This window comes from Chiloscyllium plagiosum, chromosome 10, assembly GCF_004010195.1.
Source record: "Chiloscyllium plagiosum isolate BGI_BamShark_2017 chromosome 10, ASM401019v2, whole genome shotgun sequence".
NCBI lineage: Eukaryota > Metazoa > Chordata > Chondrichthyes > Orectolobiformes > Hemiscylliidae > Chiloscyllium > Chiloscyllium plagiosum.
Genome location: NC_057719.1, coordinates 62734896 through 62752721, shown reverse-complemented (window position 1 = coordinate 62752721; position 17826 = coordinate 62734896). Strand labels below are relative to the sequence as shown.

The following is a 17826-nucleotide window of genomic DNA, read 5'->3' as shown; positions in this document are numbered from 1 at the left end:
ACTGAACCAAACAAATGAAATATCACAGAGTTACTGGTCTCACTGTCACACAGTTAGATTGAAAATCAATCACACAATAAAAATCTTATTTGTGACATTAACCCAATTTGATAACGATAATCTTTTGCATAATAATTCGAGAAAATACATGTTTTCTTGACATTGCATGAGGACGGCATTAAAAAAAAGCACCTGTCATGAATTCATGCTGTTTGTACTTCAAACAACCCATACCTGCAGGTATGTTATTCTCCGCTGAACTAGATCTGTCAGATCCTTGGCCTCTTTCTCTCTCCATTTATCAGCTCCGTCTGTTTGACTGAGGTAGTACACATCAGTCATAATAGACCTAAAAATTGCAAGGCGACACAAGTCAGATTCAAAGTAAGTCAATAGCTGATAGTTATACAAAGCACACAGATTTTATTTGGGTAACCCAAATCTAGGGGTTCAAATTCTGCCTTCTGAGCAGCTCCCAAGTCTGCAGTATAAGTTCTTTCTGTGTGTGTGTGTGTGTGTGTGTGTGAGTGTATGTATGTGTGTGTGTGTGTGTGTGTGTGTGTGTGTGTGTACACTGAAATAGAAGAACTACAAAGATGCATAAAGTTGAGGGGAAGGAGTGGGAAGCATGTGGAAGGGCAGTAAAATAACATCAGGATTTCTGTGTTTTAAGCTAATAGATAGTGGATGCTTTCGTTGTAACTTTCTGAACTTCCTGAGAAAGTGGTGAATGTGAGTACAATTGCAATGTTTAAAAGTCATTTGGATAGATACACAGAAAAGGTTTAAAGATCTGTGGGCAAGGAGCAGGCAGGTGGGCCAAGTTTTGTTTGGGATTATGTTCGGCTTGGGTTGATGGACCAAACGGTCTGTTTCCGTACAGGAGGACTCTATGACTCCAAGTCCCAGAGGATTGGAAAACTGCCAATGCAACATCCCCTCATGTCACGTTCCTCCCCGGCCCAAACATTTTAAGGGAAAGGAAGCAAACAGTGGATAACTATAGGCCGATGAGCTTATAGTTCTTGGAAAAACTTTGGAATCGCTTATTACAGAGGTCATAGCAGAATATTTGAAAAAACATAATCTAATTGAGCAAACTCTGCATAGCTTCATGAAAAGGATTAATTTAATAGTTTTTTTGGGGAAGTTCCAACTGGAGTGGATTGAGGGGACAGTAGATGTGTTGTATTTGAACTTCTGGAAGGTGTTTAACAAGGTACTTCATAAAAGGTTAAGTCATAAAAGAAAAGCCTATGGTGTTGGGGATAACATGTAGGTGTGGACAGCAAATTGGCTAGCCGGCAGGAAACAGCAAGTGGGGTTAAGGGTTTCCCCCCTACCCAGATTGGCGACCTGTGACCAGTGTGGTTCCACAGGCATCATTGATGGGATTACAACTGTTTACAACATATATTCACTTGTTTCCTCCAAGTCATTAACGTACTGCAGCCAAATTTACAGACAGACCAAAATTAGGTGTTGCAAGAGGGATATCGTTTACATGGTTAAAGTGAGTGCATAAAACGTTGGCAAATAGAGTATAATGTGGCAAAACGTGAAGCTGTTTTTTTTGGAAGGGAGAATAGAATAATATTTAAACAGATCAAATCTGCAGCAAGCTGCAATACCAAGGGATTTGTGGGAACTTCTACACAAAACACAGGAAACTTATGCTTCTTCTTTCAACTGGATGGGTGTATAAGCAGAGAGATGTCTTACTGCCACTGTACAAGGTGCTAGTGAGACCACATCTGGAGTACTGAGAACAATCTGGACTCCTTATAGGAGAAAAGATGTTGATCCACTGGAAGCAGTTCAGAGAAGGTTCACTAGGATGATCCCTGGTATGGAGGAATCATCTTATGAGCAAAGGCTAAACAGGTTGGGTCTCTAATTACATGAGTTTAGAGGATTGAGAGATAATCTCATTGAAACATATCAGAATCTTAAAGGGTTAACATAGTAAATACTGACAGAATGATTTCCCCCACGAGGACCAGAAGGCAAGACTTCAGAACAAAGGGAAACCAATGTAAAACTGAGATGAGGAGGAACTCCTTCTCTCAGAGAGGTGTGAATCTTTGGAACTGCTTGCCACTGAGAGATATGGGGGCAGTCCTTGTGTATATGTAAGGCTGAGACAGATAGATTCTTGATAAATAAGGGATTAAGGGTGACAGGGAAAAGGCAGGTAAGTGAATGTGAGGAATGTTGGATCAACTATGATTCTAGTGAATGATGGAGCAGACTCATTGGCCTACTCCTATTCTGATATGTTACAGTCTAAGGTTCAGTGAGGACACAGTCAGGTTTGGATGTGATGCTACCACCACTGCCTTGGCAATCCCATGATAAACAGCCATTTGATGGAGAAGAGGGGTTCTCGCCACTTTAGAACTGTAACCGAACACAAACCTGTGGCTTCAAGGAAGGAAAGGAGAGTAAAAAATTTAAGTCATAGTGATGCAGGGAAGCACTAACATGTTATCACCAGAGGTTAATCAAGCAAAATGAGGAATCAAGAATCTATGTTACAAAGTAAGTAATTGTGACGATGTCTCAGATAGACTTGCACTCTCTCACCTTTTGAGTGGACTGTAATTGGTTAACTGTTGAATTATACCTCTCACTCCCAACTTTGTTGCTCACACTATCCTCCTATAATTTAAAAAAAATGTTTACATGTTCTACTTTTTGCACATGCACATCCCATTGCCCGTCGGCACAAGCAGGCAGGATTAACTGATGCTACATGGCACTTAAATCCAACCGGATGAGACACTGGAAAAGAAATGATCAGTTTCTGATTCTCTCCACTCCAGAAAAACAATTAAAATTGGACAAAGCTGTGTATCCAGCCAAAGCCCATTGCCCTATTCTTTTCATCTGCACTCCTATGGGACAGCTTGAAAAGAAACATGGCATAAGATATGAACAAAGTGAAGAAACAGAAAGCATGACTGTGCACAGCAAGTACACAATTCAAGATGGACTACTTGGTGACAATCAAATGTCAGCTTTCAATATTCTGAGCCTTTGGCCAAGCTGCCTTTTCTCAATTACTGCCTTGTGTTTGACTAAACATGCCTGCTGTAGAGTAATGGCTTAATAAGAATTGCTCATCTCCTTGGATACCTTAGGGTGTTACTTTAAGTGCAGATGCAGATGTCAGAGACAGAAAGCTTGAAGCAGTACTGCTGTGTCACAGCAAGTCACATGCAGATGGATTGAATGGTGTTACAGTTGAATTGATGGGAACTAGATTCAAGGTGGTGACATAAATAATTCTACGGGTTTCCACAGTATTCAGCTTGATTACTTCAATGCATTCTAAACCCAGATTTGTAAAACTTTAGATGCTGGATTGTCCAAAAACTTTAGAGCATCCTTCAGGTCAGGGGTTATTTGACACTTTGCAGTCCAGGTAGTCATCAGCTATGGAGCAACCGGGTAGGACTTATAAAGATCCTGCAGCTGGAATCGACAGTGTGGGGAAAAACCAGCATAAGCTAATACTGCTCACAGCTGTTTGCAGACTGTAGACTTGGCCTCATTTCTGCTTTACATTACATGCTACTGTGCACCAAAGGTATTGCACTATCCCTGACGGTGTTTGCAAGACAGATATCTGCGTTAGCTGATAAAAAAAAACAGCCAAGGTTTCCTGTTCCTCATCACTATTCTGCAATACCTGTGTTGTTCCGATGAAGACTGTACTTGTCTATGAAGCCTGCTGCCATTCATTGTCAAATCTCACATATGAATGATTATTATTTAAGCAAGGTACTGTTGATCCATACCCTCGCAAAAAGTCAGTACCTTCAGGTGAGGAAAGGAAAAGAAAAGTGGTCAGGAAAAGGAACATAAAATAATAGCTGCTTTACAAAAATTCATTTTTTAGATTCGTTTCCAACTTAGAAAAAAAGATCTTCTTTAAATCAAAGATTATTCTACTTTTCAGAACTTGAACCTCTGCAAAGCATAGAGTGCCATGCAGCCTTCTCATGCCAGGATGATGTTCTGACAGTCGGACTGATTAGCATCAACTGCACTCAGTGACTGGATAGCAAAGGATCGAATTCAAGGAGAATCGAGCAGGACAATGACAGCAAGTCAGCCAATTTGTGAAGCTAAGAATTCAGGCAGCGAGTACAAGATATTATTTCATGGGCCACACTTTGTTTTCTCATCTTTGCTTTGTTACTGTTCAAAATGAGAGTCATAGAGATGTACAGCATGGAAACAGACCCTTCGGTCCAACTCATCCACACTAACCAGATATCCCAACCTAATCTATCCCACTTGTCAGGACCTGACCCATATCTCTCCAAACCCCTCCTAATCATATACCCATCTAGATGCCTTTTAAATGGCGCAATTGTACCAGCTTCTACCACTTCCTTTAGGAGCTCATTCCATACACGTACCACCCTCTGTGAAAACCTTGCCCCTCAGGTCTCTTTTATATCTTTCCCTTCTCACCCTGAACCAATGCCCTCTAGTTCTGGACTTCCTCACCCCAGGGAAAAGATTTTCTCAGAGATGTACAGCACAGAAGCAAACCCTTCAGTCCAACTCGTCCATGCTGACCAGATACCCTAAACTAATCTAGTCCCATTTACCAGCACTTGGCCCTTATCTCTCTAAACCCTTCCTAATCATATACCCATCCAGATGCCTTTTAAATGTTGCAATTGTACCAGCCTCCACCACTTCCATGCCGACCAGATATCCTAAACCAATCTAGTCCCACCTGCCAGCACCCAGCCCATATCCCTCCAAACCCTTCCTATTCATGTACCCATCCAAATACCTTTCAAATGTTGCAATTGTACAAACCTCCACCACTTCCTCTGGCAGCTCATTCCATACATGTCCCACCCTCTTCATGAAAAGTTGCCCCTTAGGTCTCTTTTCTATATTTCCCCTCTCACCCTAAACCTATGCCCTCTAGTTCTGGACTCACCGACCCCAAGGAAAATACTTTGTCTATTTATCCTATCCATGCCCCTCATAATGTTGTAAACCTCTATAAGGTCACCCCTCAGAACCTGCACTCCAAGGTCTCTTTGTTCAGCCACACTCCCTAGGACCTTACCATTAAGTGTAAAAGTCCTGCTAAGATTTGCTTTCCCTAAATGCAGCACCTCGCATTTATCTAAATTAAACTCCATCTGCCACTTCTCAGCCCATTCGCCCATCTGGTCCAGATCCTGTTGTAATCTGAGGTAACCCTCTTCGCTCTCCACTACACCTCCAATTTTGGGGTCATCTGCAAACTTACTAGCTGTACCTCATATGCTCATATCCAAATCATTTATGTAAATGACAAAAAGTAGAGGACCCAGCATTGACCCTTGTGGCACTGCACTGGTCACAGGCCTCCAGTCTGAAAAACAACCTTCCACCACCACCCTCTGTCTTCTACCTTTGAGCCAATTTTGTATCCAAATGGCTAGTTCTCCCTGTATTCATGAGGTCAAACCTCACTAACCAGTTTCCCATGGGGAACCTTGTCAAAAGCCTTACTGAAGTCCATATAGATAATGTCTACCGCTCTGCGCTGATCAATCCTCTTTGTTATTTCTTCAAAAAACTGAAATCAAGTTCGTGAGACATAATTTCCCAATCAGTCCTTGCCTTTCCAAATACACATATATCCTGTCCCTCAGGATCCCCTCCAACAACTTGCCCACCACCGACATCAGGCTCACTGGTCTATGGTTCCCTGGCTTGTCCTTACCACTCTTCTTAAATAGTGGCACCATACATTATCAGAATCACTTACATTATCAGGTTAACATGCAAAGGAGCCCTACAGTGTAGCTAGCTGATTTGATGCTTGAAACGGTTGTGCTTGGTAGAATGTAATTCCATTTTCTGATTGCAAACCCATATAATGAACATTCAGGCCTCAGCAAAACAAACCTGACAATACAATGTAAGATGTAATTACGATCCTGGTGGGAAAGCAAACATACTCAATAACAGTAACCTGTTTACTTCACCATGCAACCAAGACAAGATCTCCAATGTTTCAAAATTATGTCATTCACCATCACTGCACTGAAAAAGTCAATCTGACCCACATTTAAATGTAGGTTCAAGAGACTGCTTGAGTGAACTATTAAACAGTAATCTAACCGAGGTCTTCCAAAGGCCATCAGAAACTAAAACAGTAAAGTTTGAAAGGGATACAGGACTGGGACTGGATTGGTGCCTAAAATTCACTTGAAGCATTAATTACCCATTCTGAGGCTGGTGACTCAGCAAGAAAGAGTGCTGTTTGCTTAACAGGAGATTTTAATTTTCACTTGGGACCAAAAACCTATTGCCATGATGATTCAGGCGTCTTAAATGTGCTTCATCATTTAAAAATAATATACAATGGATGCTTTCCTTAAACTGCAGACCGCAAAGACACCTCATCGCTTTCTAAGTTTGCTTTGCAGGTTATGCAAGCTGGAAGCTGCACAAAACACAACAAAATCGCAAGGAAGCAATGCATTCAGAATAATGCTGGAGTGTTGTTATATGAACTGAGAGGCACTTTCATTGGCTTTTGAACATCTGTCATGAAAACAAAACAGAAGCTGTCAACATTGCTGTGTGTGTTGAGTGGTGAGTAGACATTACCTCTGCTGGTGGCCGAGGTTCTCAAGCAAAGCATCTGCATGTTTCTGTGCTTCTTCACCCTGCAGGTGCTTCACTTTCTTGACTTCACTCTGTACAAAGAACCACAGCTCCTTCACTCCATTCTCAATCTTGCGTCTCAGCTCCTCATGCTCTCTCCCAGGACCTGCTGCACCATGTGGGTTGCACAAGAATAAAAGCGCCGCGTGAGGGCTTAGAATCACATCACTTCATAGACAGTACCTGCTCTCCCAATGCACGTGTCTTATTCTGCTCAAGTTTAAAAGAAGCATCATTTAATTACGAAACAAGCTGAAAATCTAATCCAGCTCCCTGGTTGCATTTTTAAAAGGTACAAAGTGCAAATATCATGACAGGTATATAATAAATACAATAAAATAGATAGTCTAAGGAACCGTATAGAGATGTACAGCACAGAAACCAACCTTTTGGTCTAACTCATCCATGCTAACCAAATATCCTAAATTAATCTAGTCCCATTTGCCAGCATTTGGCCCAATTCCCTCTAAACCCTTCCTTATTCACATAACCATCCAGATGCCTTTTAAATGTTGTAATTATACCAGCCTCCACCACTTCCTCTGGCAGCTCTTTCCATACATGCGCCACCCCCTGCATAAAAAGGTTGCCTCATAGGTCCTATTGAATCTTCAATCTATGCCCTCTAGTTTTGGACTTTCCTACTCTGCGAAAATACTTCGGCAATTCACTTTATCCATGCCCGTCACAATCTTACAAAAATCTATATGGTCACCCCTCAGCCTCTAATGCTTCAGGGAAAACGGTCCCAGTCTCTCCCTTTAGTTCAAACCCTCCAGTCCTGGCAACATGCTTGTAAATGTTTTTTCTGCACTCTTTCAAGTTTAACATCATCTTTCTGGTAGTAGGGAGACCAGAATTGAACACAGTATTCCAAAAGTGGCCTGACTAATGTGCTGTATAGCCACAACATGATGCCCCAACTTTTTACACAATGCACTGCCCGATAAAGGCAAATGTCTTCTTATTATCCTATCTACCTATGACTCCACTTTCAAGGAACTATAAACCTGCACTTCAAGGTGTTTTTGTGGTGGCAACACTCCCCAGGACTCCCCCATTAAATATACAAGCTCTGCCCTACTTGCTTTCCAATATGTAGCATCTCACATATTAGTTCCCTGGCATTGTTCAAAGATAGGAAATGTGTCATCATTTTCAGAGTTCATACAGGATCAGCTCTTGCACAGTTTCTGTATAAGTCATTCCAAAAATATTCAGATTACCTCAAAGAATTGGGCTGAAGAGAGGTACAGCAAGACAAACTATGTCAATAGAAAGATCGTACTCAACTACACCCAATTACTAACTGGTGCCAAGATCAGTGCCATTGCTCATGTATCACCACCAGCTCAACCGAACTGGTGGAAATTTTCCTGAAGCAGACACTTCCTGTTCAAAATGCAAAATGGCACATATCATGGGACTTCATCCACTGATTCGCACATTGTTGACTTCAGTCAAGCAAAGCTTGCTATGAGGGAAAGAACTGAATCCCATGACATTCAGCATGAGCCACAGAATAACTGAGCAATAGACTGTCACATCATATTTTAGTATTGCATTGGTTAGGGAAGGGGTTTCACATATCATGGCGTATTTGATCTTTGACTTTAAGTAGCTGAAAACGTAGCTGCCAGCTTGGAGTGAAGAGCTGTCTGCTTCTTCAAATATTTTTCCCCATTGGGAAAACTGAATCAAGGTCTTGGTCAATCAGCACAGAAGAGAGCCAAAGGCTGACATCTGTTCTATAGTTCCTGGCATCTAGTAGCACAGTGACTTTGAGAGCAGGTAGGGAAGTTAAGTAGCCTGACCTCTCATTTCACATGGTTAAAGATGAATTGGAAAGTGTAAGGCGAGGAGGGTAATAGAAACAAACTTCAGAAATGTAGATGGGAGTGGCTCAGCATGGTGGCGTGGCTTCATACTACAGTCTGGGAGCAAAGCACAGGACCCCCTCCTTCACAGACTGAATTCTCTGCTTAAGTTAGCCACAGTGGTGCAACAGATAGTAGCACACTGAGCAAGAAAATGTCACAATGAATAATAATCTACAAAACAGATGGCACCAAATCTAGACAGATCCAAACACCAACTTCACCTCCAGTTGTTGTCACATATCATGATTGGAAGTACTATCCATCTATGCCTCTATTGCATATGGTAGGCTACTCTCTTCATACTGTGATAGAGACAGGATCTTGTTCGGGAGTCACAGGGTTCAATACCAACCTAACAGCTAGACCCTAACTCAGGATGTTTAAGGGACAAAGCTCCTCAACTCCTACTTTGTCAAAGGTATTTCTGGCTGATTGCTTTTGGTTTGTTGTTTTGTTACCTGATTATTATCTTGTCTCCCATTATTGAACAACACAAGTGAACAGAGTTGATCATTTAACAACAGTTTACTTTAGAAGCCAGAACAAAAATATAGCAGTTAATAATGATCACTTCGTGGACTGTGAAAGGGAAACCCACCAAGACATTTCTAAATCAGGTAAAGGTTATTAATTGTATCCATTGAAGTTCAGCAAATATGGGCGGAATGCACTGATCATGTGGGTTCAAATAACCAAAGCCACAGTCAGTGACACAAGAGCTGATTGGAATTAGGAGATATGAACTTGCACTGTTTAACTTGGCGAACAAATCTAACCCAAGTAAAGACTAATTTTAGATTCTGCCCTCGCCAACTGACTATCAGGAGTATAACAAAGGTTTTCTGTCAATGATCTTGATTTTTATGCTTTTCAGGTCCAGATGAAAAAGGTAATCACTTACCATTGCCTGGTTGCTTCTTATAGATTTCTATCTGCTCTTTGGCCTTAATCAGTTGTTCTTCTAATTCACGCACTCTTCCAGCAGCAGCAGGCCCCTGGTCAACAGGGCCTTCAGGAATTCTGAATGGAAAAAGATTAGGCCAATCAAATCAGTAGTGCCTCTGTATTAAAGTACTGAAATAAGCTTCAACACATGAGATGCATCATTACCAGGCTGGAATCTTGGCAGATTATTTTCCTAAACGTCAGTTGCATAGCAAGTAGGTGTACATACCAACTTTCTTTCAGAACAGGGTAAAACAATTACTGTGCATGGACCGAAGAAACAGCAATCTTAGAGCTATCTGATCAGGATGCAAGACATGTCAATGAATTTCAGTTGTTTGTTATCAATGATGCTTCGACATTGGATTGTATAGCTTCTTGCAAGAATTTGATCTACTCTGATAAACAATAAGGAAAGCAATTGAATATCTTAAAAAACAGGCTTTAAATGATATTAAAGAGGTTAAATTGGCCTAACAAAACCCCAGACTGATTGAACACCACTGCATCAAAGGCTGCAATGAGAAGACCATCACTTGTGCTTTCAGAAATTGTACACATGCTATTCTGTTTCTTACACTGTGGACTTAGGGGCAGAGGGCAATGACCTAGACAGTCAGGGGTAACTCTGTAATCCACTGTATTCAATGTGGGCTTCAGCATAGTGGGTACAACAATTCTGGAGTTGATCAGTTTGGAGAAAGAGTGATGGCTTTCGGGTAAACCAAACATGGAACAAAAATGATCGAATTATTGTAATGATGTGGAGGTGCTGGTGTTGGACTGGGGTGGACAAAGTTAAAAATCATGCAGCACCAGGTTATAGGCCAAGACGTTTATTTGGAAGCTCTCGCTTCCACAGCTACCTGATGAAGGAGCAGCACTCCCAAAGCTAGTGCTTGCAAACAAACCTGTTGGACGAGAACCTGGTGTTGTGTAATTTTTAATTCGAGTAATACATTAAAAAGGTCACTGTCACCACTGTTAATATTCAGTTTTAATTTTGTCATGTGAAGATGAAATATTATGCTGCAATATGTCACAAAATGCTGCAAAATAACTTAGATTTAAGTTAGATTATATTTTGCATCAATCACTGGTGTCACATATCTTTTCACTCAATAAAACAGTCCCGCATCTGTTTCTGTTCAACTCAAAAATCATGGGAAAGAGCAAAACTTTGCTGAGACTTTTCATATTGCACTCATCAGGATAAATGCAAGAATGCCAAATTGTGGACAATCACAACAATTTATAGAATAGGAGGGAAGGGTGCTGAGTGGTTGGCAAATCATTGGCCAAGGCACCATCATTAAAAGCAGCAGGAAATTAGAGGCTCCCTAAGCTTCCAAGAATTTACTTGCCATCCAAACAGCACAATTTCCTTGCATTTCTCATGAGTGCCAGATAAAAGCTGCAGTGATATATCTGACTTATCAGCAAGATTCATCCTGTTCAACTGTTCAGTTTATTGTTTTGCAACAAAGTGAAAATGTGCAAGAACACAGGTCGTTTAAAAGCTTTGGTTCAATATGCATACGTGGCGATCGTGTTTTTAGATGTGTTCATGAAGTTGAGGATGGTCAGCACTGGAGAACTCTCTCACTCAAGGCATTTAGTATAAGCAGTGAGCAATCACAGGTCAGATGTAACCACATCCAAATGCAGAAATACACACCATCTGCTCCACACCAAGGTCTTAACACTAACCTTGGAAGAACATTTCCTACAGCAGCTTTTTCGTTTTTCCATACTAACTCTCTTATCGTTACACTGAGTAAAACCTTATAGGAGACTGAATGACATGGGCTAAAGCATGAGAGGTTCAGCAAGGCCTACCCAAACTTTGCAAATGAGTCAATGCATCTTTAAATGAAGTTCCTGTCATCAAAGAGAAATTCTCATTAGACATTGGTAAGTTGCCTATTAAGGAGGTTATTGTTTGTCAATAACCTTATTAACAACAGATCTCACCTCATTAATATGCATTAATGAGATGAGTTTGCTCAGGTAAGGCAAGTTAATTTGCTAAGTCACGTGAAAAGTTCCATGAAACATCACAGAACTGAGTTAGCCAAAGGAAGAAAGATTCAGCCCTTTGAGTGAGGTTGCAACTTTGTAGTGAATTAGACATACGTTTTTTTAATTTAGGTTCATACCCACTAGTTAGCGGGGCTGCTCAAACCCATTTTGTGTTGGACTCTCACAGTCATCAGACAGAGGAGGTAGAGCACTTCATCTACCAACTGGGCAACTTACAACCCTCCAATTCAAAATGGAGTTCAAGTGTTTTGCTGCAGAGTCTCTATAGATGGCTGCCGTCTCCTTTGTACATTTTGGTTTTACTTTTGTTGTTGTTCTTTAGCAGCTTACTCTGCCACTTACACTTTCTACAGATACGTCTTCTGCGTCTCTTCTTCTCCCAGCAACACCTGGCACCTTGCACCCCCAACTCTTTTGTCATTTAATCTTTCCTCTTTTCCACACGATCATTGACCTTCCCTTTAGTTCTTTATCTCCTGCTCTCCCTGGCACTGGCTTAAATCCCATGACATGTTTACATTTTCCCAGTTCAGATTCAATATCTGAAAAAGGTTAATGCTATACCTCTCTCCGCAGATGTTGCCTGGTCTGCTAATTGCAACATTTTCTGGCATGCTCTTCTTTCCAGCATTGTGAGTACTTTGCCTTTAGATAAAGTGAAAATCTAATTAGTTTGGAGGCAAAAAGATACAACTAATTCAGCTTCATTGTCTCTGTTGTAGCCAACATAAAGTGTATTCTGACAATTCGATAGCAAAGTATAAGTTTGCAACTTGGAAGCTTCAAATAGCCAGATACAAAATGTGTTATTTAAAAAACAGCTGAGTGTGGAAATCTAACTCTCGCATACCTGGATTGTGAAAGGATAACACTAAGTGTCCCTAAGAGACAAAAACACAATCTTCCCGAGAGTAAGCAAACCTTTGAAATATTTTTCATGACCTCATGAAATAACTGCCTCTACTTCCACTGAAGTTCGACCAAGGACATAAAAAGAACTTGTCATTTGAAGTGTAAGTGCAAAAACTATTTACCAGAAAATAGGTGGCAAATAATTGAAACAAATATAAACCTTATTTAATGCACTGCCATGTGCGGCTTGCCTGTGGTTTTGTGATGCTTTGCCACAAAATGACAAGCTCATCCAACGCACTTCAGCTCTGGGCTTCCCTGCTGCTGTCATGCTGCAGCATACATTTACAAAATAACACATGGAACACTGCATATACTTGAATAAGGGCCTCTCTTGTTTATATGTCAAGCTTCAAATTTTAACTAAAATATCACAACTCAGTTTGCTTACCACTTGCTTAGAGGAGAAAGTGAGGTCTGCAGATGCTGGAGATCAAAGTTGAAATTTTATTGCTGGAACAGCACAGCAGGTCCTGACCTGCTGAGCTGTTCCAGCAATAAAGTTACAACCTTCTGAAGAGTCATACTGGACTCAAAACATTAACTCTGTTTCTCTCTCCATGGATGTTGTTCGACCTGCTGAGTTTCTCCAGCATTACGTGTTTATTTCAGACTTCCAACATCGGCAGGCTTTTTATTATACTCTAGTTGTTTCCGACACATGTTTAAGTGTGCTTCCAACAATACTTCTTGATACCTCATCAACTTAACGTTGAGGTGAAAAATCAAGACATTGCTGGACACCTCTTCTATTTATCCAATTCCACAGGCTAACGCCATTCTTGGGTATCTCAACAACTCAAATTCAGCAACTTAGGGAAAGGTGAGGATCACGGCACAAACACCAAAGTTCAATTGAGCATGAGGACTCTGGCAAGCTGCTGGCAGGGGATAGATTCAAAAGTGAACCGATAACAAAGCTCTAGTGTTCAATCGGGCATTCCCACAGTGCTCACAGACCTTCAGTAACGCCCACACAAATTATCCAACAGCACTCCTGCTTCCTCCCATAAATATCGCCCGTCATTAACATGACAACAGACGGAAGAGTCATCTTGAACATCAAATGACAAATCACATAACTGTTGATTAGGACAAAAATGAAACAAAAGACAGACAGAAATTGAACAATAGGCTAACCATATAAGAATGAATGCATTTTTACCCATTTTTATGTGATTTTTCCAGCTTTTACCATTAATTCTGTGGTCACAGGTCATCTGTGAATGTTCTAAGTCATAAACCTGTTCAGTTTTGATCCTTTCTCAACAACTAATGCTATCAGATTAATATGTAACAAGAGCTCTGAAGTATCAGTCTTGATCCACAAGCTAAAAATTTTGTCAGGATTAGGTCATGTATTTCCATTAATCTTTGGAATCTGCAAACCCAGTAGATTTCTAAACCACTCAAGTGTCTGATTACATAGAGGTGTTCAAACATAATTGCGAACTAACTAATAGTGAGTACTTATGTTTTTGATGCGCTGTCTGCCAACAGACTGACTTTTTCTGTTGAAAGGTACATTTATTTGCAGTCTGGTACCAAATAAAAGAGGCAGTGCTCTTGCATTTTACAACATCAATGCTGTCTCGAACAGATTTTACTCAATATTTTTCATTTGCAAATCATGTTCATTGAAAGACACGTGAATCAAAGAAAGAATTCCAATTCACAGAGAGTATTTTCTCAAAATGTTCGTGGGATGTGCCATCACTGGCAAGGTTAACAATGATTGGCCATCATTCCATGCCCTCAGGAAGGTCATGCCAAGACACCACCTTGTATTGTCATAGTCCACTTAGTCAAATAAACACACATCCCCACAGTATTGTTACAAATGTTGAGTGTTTAATCCAGTGATAGGGAAGCAATGGTGATACAGTTCCAAGTCAGGACTTTGAACGAAATGTGCAGATGGTGGCGTCGTCATGCCCCTGCCGTCCTTGGTCAATCCTGGCTGCAGAGGTCAGATTTGGAAGGTGTTGTTGAAGGGAGTTTGGTAAGTTGATGTAGTTTTGTAGATGGCCTTGCCACCGTGTAGACAAGATGCTGCACAGCAGGCTGCTAAATAAGAGTCCGTGACGTTTGGAACAACATACTGCCATGGATACAGGATTGGCGGACTGGCAGAGTATGGACCAAAGTGTCTTTTTCAGGATGGCAGCCAGTGATTACTGGAATTCCATAGTGGTCAGTGTTGGGATCACTACTACTCTCACATTTTATATTAACAATATTGACGAAGGAACTGAGGGGCATTTTTGCTAAGTTTACAGGTGACACAGAGAATGGATGCAGGGGCAGGGAATGTTGAGGAAGCAGGAAGACTGAAGAAGGACTTGGACAGGTCAGGAGAGTACACAAAGAAGAACACAACATGGGAAAGTGAGAGATTATTCTCTTTGGTTGGAAGAATCAAGGTGAAGACTATTTCGTAAAGGGGGAAAAAGCTTCAGAAATCTGAAGTACAAAGAGACTGAGGAGTCCTAGTTCAGGATTCTCTGAAGGTTAGCATGCAGGTTCAGTTGGCAGATGGGAAGGCTATTGCAATGATAGTATTCATTTTCAGAGGGCCAGAATGTAAGATGTGCTGCTGAGGCTGTATAAGGCTCGGGTTCGACCACATTTGGAACACTGTCAGTAGTTTTGCGTCCCTATCGAAGGAAGGATGTGCTGGCATTGGGGCGAGTCTAGAGAAAGTTTATAAGAATGATCCCGACTGAAATGCTTGTCGTTTGAGGAGCAGATGAGGACTCTGGGTCTGTATTCAATGGAGTTTAGAAGGATGAGGGGGATCTCATTGAAACTTACAGAACAGTGTGAGGCCTCGAGAGAATGGACATGGAGTGGATGTTTCCTCTAGCAGGAGAGACTAGACCCTCAGGGCACAGCCTCAGAGTGAAGGAGTGACAATTTAGAACTGAGATGAGGAGGAATTTCTTTAGCTAGAGAGTGGTGAATCTGTGGAACTCATTGCCTCAGAAAGCATTCATCAGGAAACATTTTCACTTTTGATCCCATAGTGGAGGCTAAGTCACTGATGAAGCAGCTGATGTTAGGTGCCGCAAGACATTACTTTATGGAACTCTTAGAGATGTCCTGAGGTAGATATAATTAGCCTTCACCAGTCATATGGTACACTCTAGCCAGAAGGTAGTTCAGAGAGTTTTGAATTTGTTTTTTGACTCATTATCACCCATTTCATCTTGAAGCATGATCACCTTTGCAAGTGAATCACTACACTATCCATCCTATCAAAAAACGTACCTTTTCCTTCTTTCCTCTCTCCCATATTTCCTGTCTCTACACTTGCTTTAAAAAAAAGCTAGCAAATCTCTAATTTCTTCTAACTGTGATGAACGATTATCCAGCTGAAATATCAGTTCTGCTCCCCTCACCACCTATAACATCTTCCTTTTTGAGCATTTCCACAAAATTCTCTTTCAAATCAAATTTACAGTAAGTGCTGACTTTGCTTGTATTTAAACTTGACTAAATGTTTTCATGGCACCATATTCCACAGTCAATTTAATTTATCAATTGTCTTGGTTACAATTGAAAATCATTTTGAAGTGCTGTTCATGACTGGAAATTCATTTCATTATCAGCGCCAATATCACAGACCCTTGCAAACAAATAAATTGAGTTTTTCTCATGCAATGTAAATCCTTGCTTTAAATATGCTCCCACTGCTTCAATGGTCTGCTCCCTTGAATTTCTCCCATGATTCTTCTGTGGTGATTTCATAATCTTGGCTATTCTGCAAGAAAGGAAAAGGCCGTAGAGATAGCTGTTTTATTCAGAGTGCTGCGAAAATGCTTTATATTTACTATTGTCTGGAGGGCTTACATTTTGAAGGACTGGGGAAAACTAAGTTATTTTAAGTTTTGTAAAAATAGTGGGGTTTCTTTAAAAGAGGTAATTTAAATTTCACTGTGGACACTGGATTTCTTTTTAAACAAGATTTCTTGTAAGCCACATCACGGATGATAACCCTTTGATTTGCTGTGGACCAGTCTTGGGACTGTTTTGAACAATTACGAGATTGAAGAATTGTTTACTTTATCTGGCACCATTTGAGAGAAGCCAGTTAAGAATAAGATTGGTTGGGGAAAAGCCTACCAAGCACAAGCTACCCAGCTGATCTCTCCCATTTTTGAAAAGGAAATTCTCCACATCAGTTCACAGCCAAGTCTATGATCTCTTTTGAAAGAGAGTGATTGAAAGAACAGAAAGACCTGTATTTCCTGAGCAAGGCTTCAGGGCCACCATGTGAGATTACTGATGACCACATTACAGCAACAGACCCCAGAACATTCTGTATGCCTTCAACAATAACCTGTTGACCAAAGCTTTTTTCTTATTTTCTTTCAGAAACCCAATCTTTGCAGAGAAATATTTTTTTCCAAAATTTTCCTGAAGAGATAGTAAGAAAAGGAGAGAATGAAAGAGATGATAAAATGGCATTGGGCTGAATAGAGTTCTTTGGAATATGGAACTTTCTGTCAATAAGATGGCGGTTTGGGTGTATCGGAATGATTGCTTTCTCATCGAGGCAGTGGGTGCAATAGTGGCAATGTTAACACAGGGCTAGAAGTGTGGAGCTCTGACATGTAACATTCGCCTCTTGCTGTTTGAGATTCTGTGCTGATATTTTCGTATATGCATAATTTGTGATTACAGCTTGAAGGCTGATTTGTTTATTTTACACTCAGTAGTGTCAGAAGAGCTTTGGTGTCTCCATTCGCTTTCGGCATGACTGCTTTACTTGTCACATGGTACCAGAAGTGTTTGATGCCCTTCTGCTTTAGGACAGACCTATCTCACAACATCCTGCTCTGTTTCAGAGCCAACAGTCCTACCAACTGGTGGATATTCTTCAGATTGTTGTTTAACAGATCAATCCACATGGACAAACCATTCAGACAGGGATCACCGTATGGTTATGCTTCAGATTTCTTACTGAACACTTCGGCATTGAGTCCTCTCAAACTTCTACAAAGTGTCTAGTGACCTACTTAAAGATGTTATATAAATGCAAGGTGTTGTCTTTTTGATATTTTGAAGATCTGGTTATATAAGTTCAAAATCACTCAGCACCAAGTGAATCCTCACAAAGAAGTACATGAATGGAATTTTATATCATATTATCTACTGGAAATAATTTATTATTCATTAACTATCCTGTAGAAAGCCCAGAAACTAGGATAATAAAAGAAAATGAGGCATACAATTTCATTGAAGCCTTGTTAATGAGATTTAAATATTGATTGTATGAAATTGTAGGCTAAGAGAAAGTGGATATTTTCAAAAGACTCAATCTTTACCAAAGGATTCACTGCACTAC

At 40.6% G+C, this 17826-nt stretch overlaps 1 protein-coding gene across 17 annotated transcripts in view; it reads right to left on the bottom strand.

Moving 5' to 3' along the window:
• Positions 1-17826, bottom strand: part of LOC122553704 (alpha-(1,6)-fucosyltransferase) — a 747121-nt gene that overhangs the window by 124043 nt on the left and 605252 nt on the right. For 13 of the 17 annotated variants that reach the window (XR_006312793.1, XM_043697905.1, XM_043697906.1 and 10 more), the window contains 4 exons: positions 12129-12209; positions 9478-9596; positions 6640-6805; positions 235-349 (listed from right to left, as the gene is read on the bottom strand). Coding sequence is in view for 16 of the 17 variants with exons in the window: in XM_043697905.1 (XP_043553840.1) it covers positions 235-349; positions 6640-6805; positions 9478-9596; positions 12129-12209 (481 nt within the window). In the remaining variant the exon portion in view is untranslated. The remainder of the gene's footprint in view (positions 1-234; positions 350-6639; positions 6806-9477; positions 9597-12128; positions 12210-17826) is intronic. The other 4 variants (XM_043697918.1, XM_043697920.1, XM_043697917.1 and 1 more) reach the window with 3 other exon arrangements.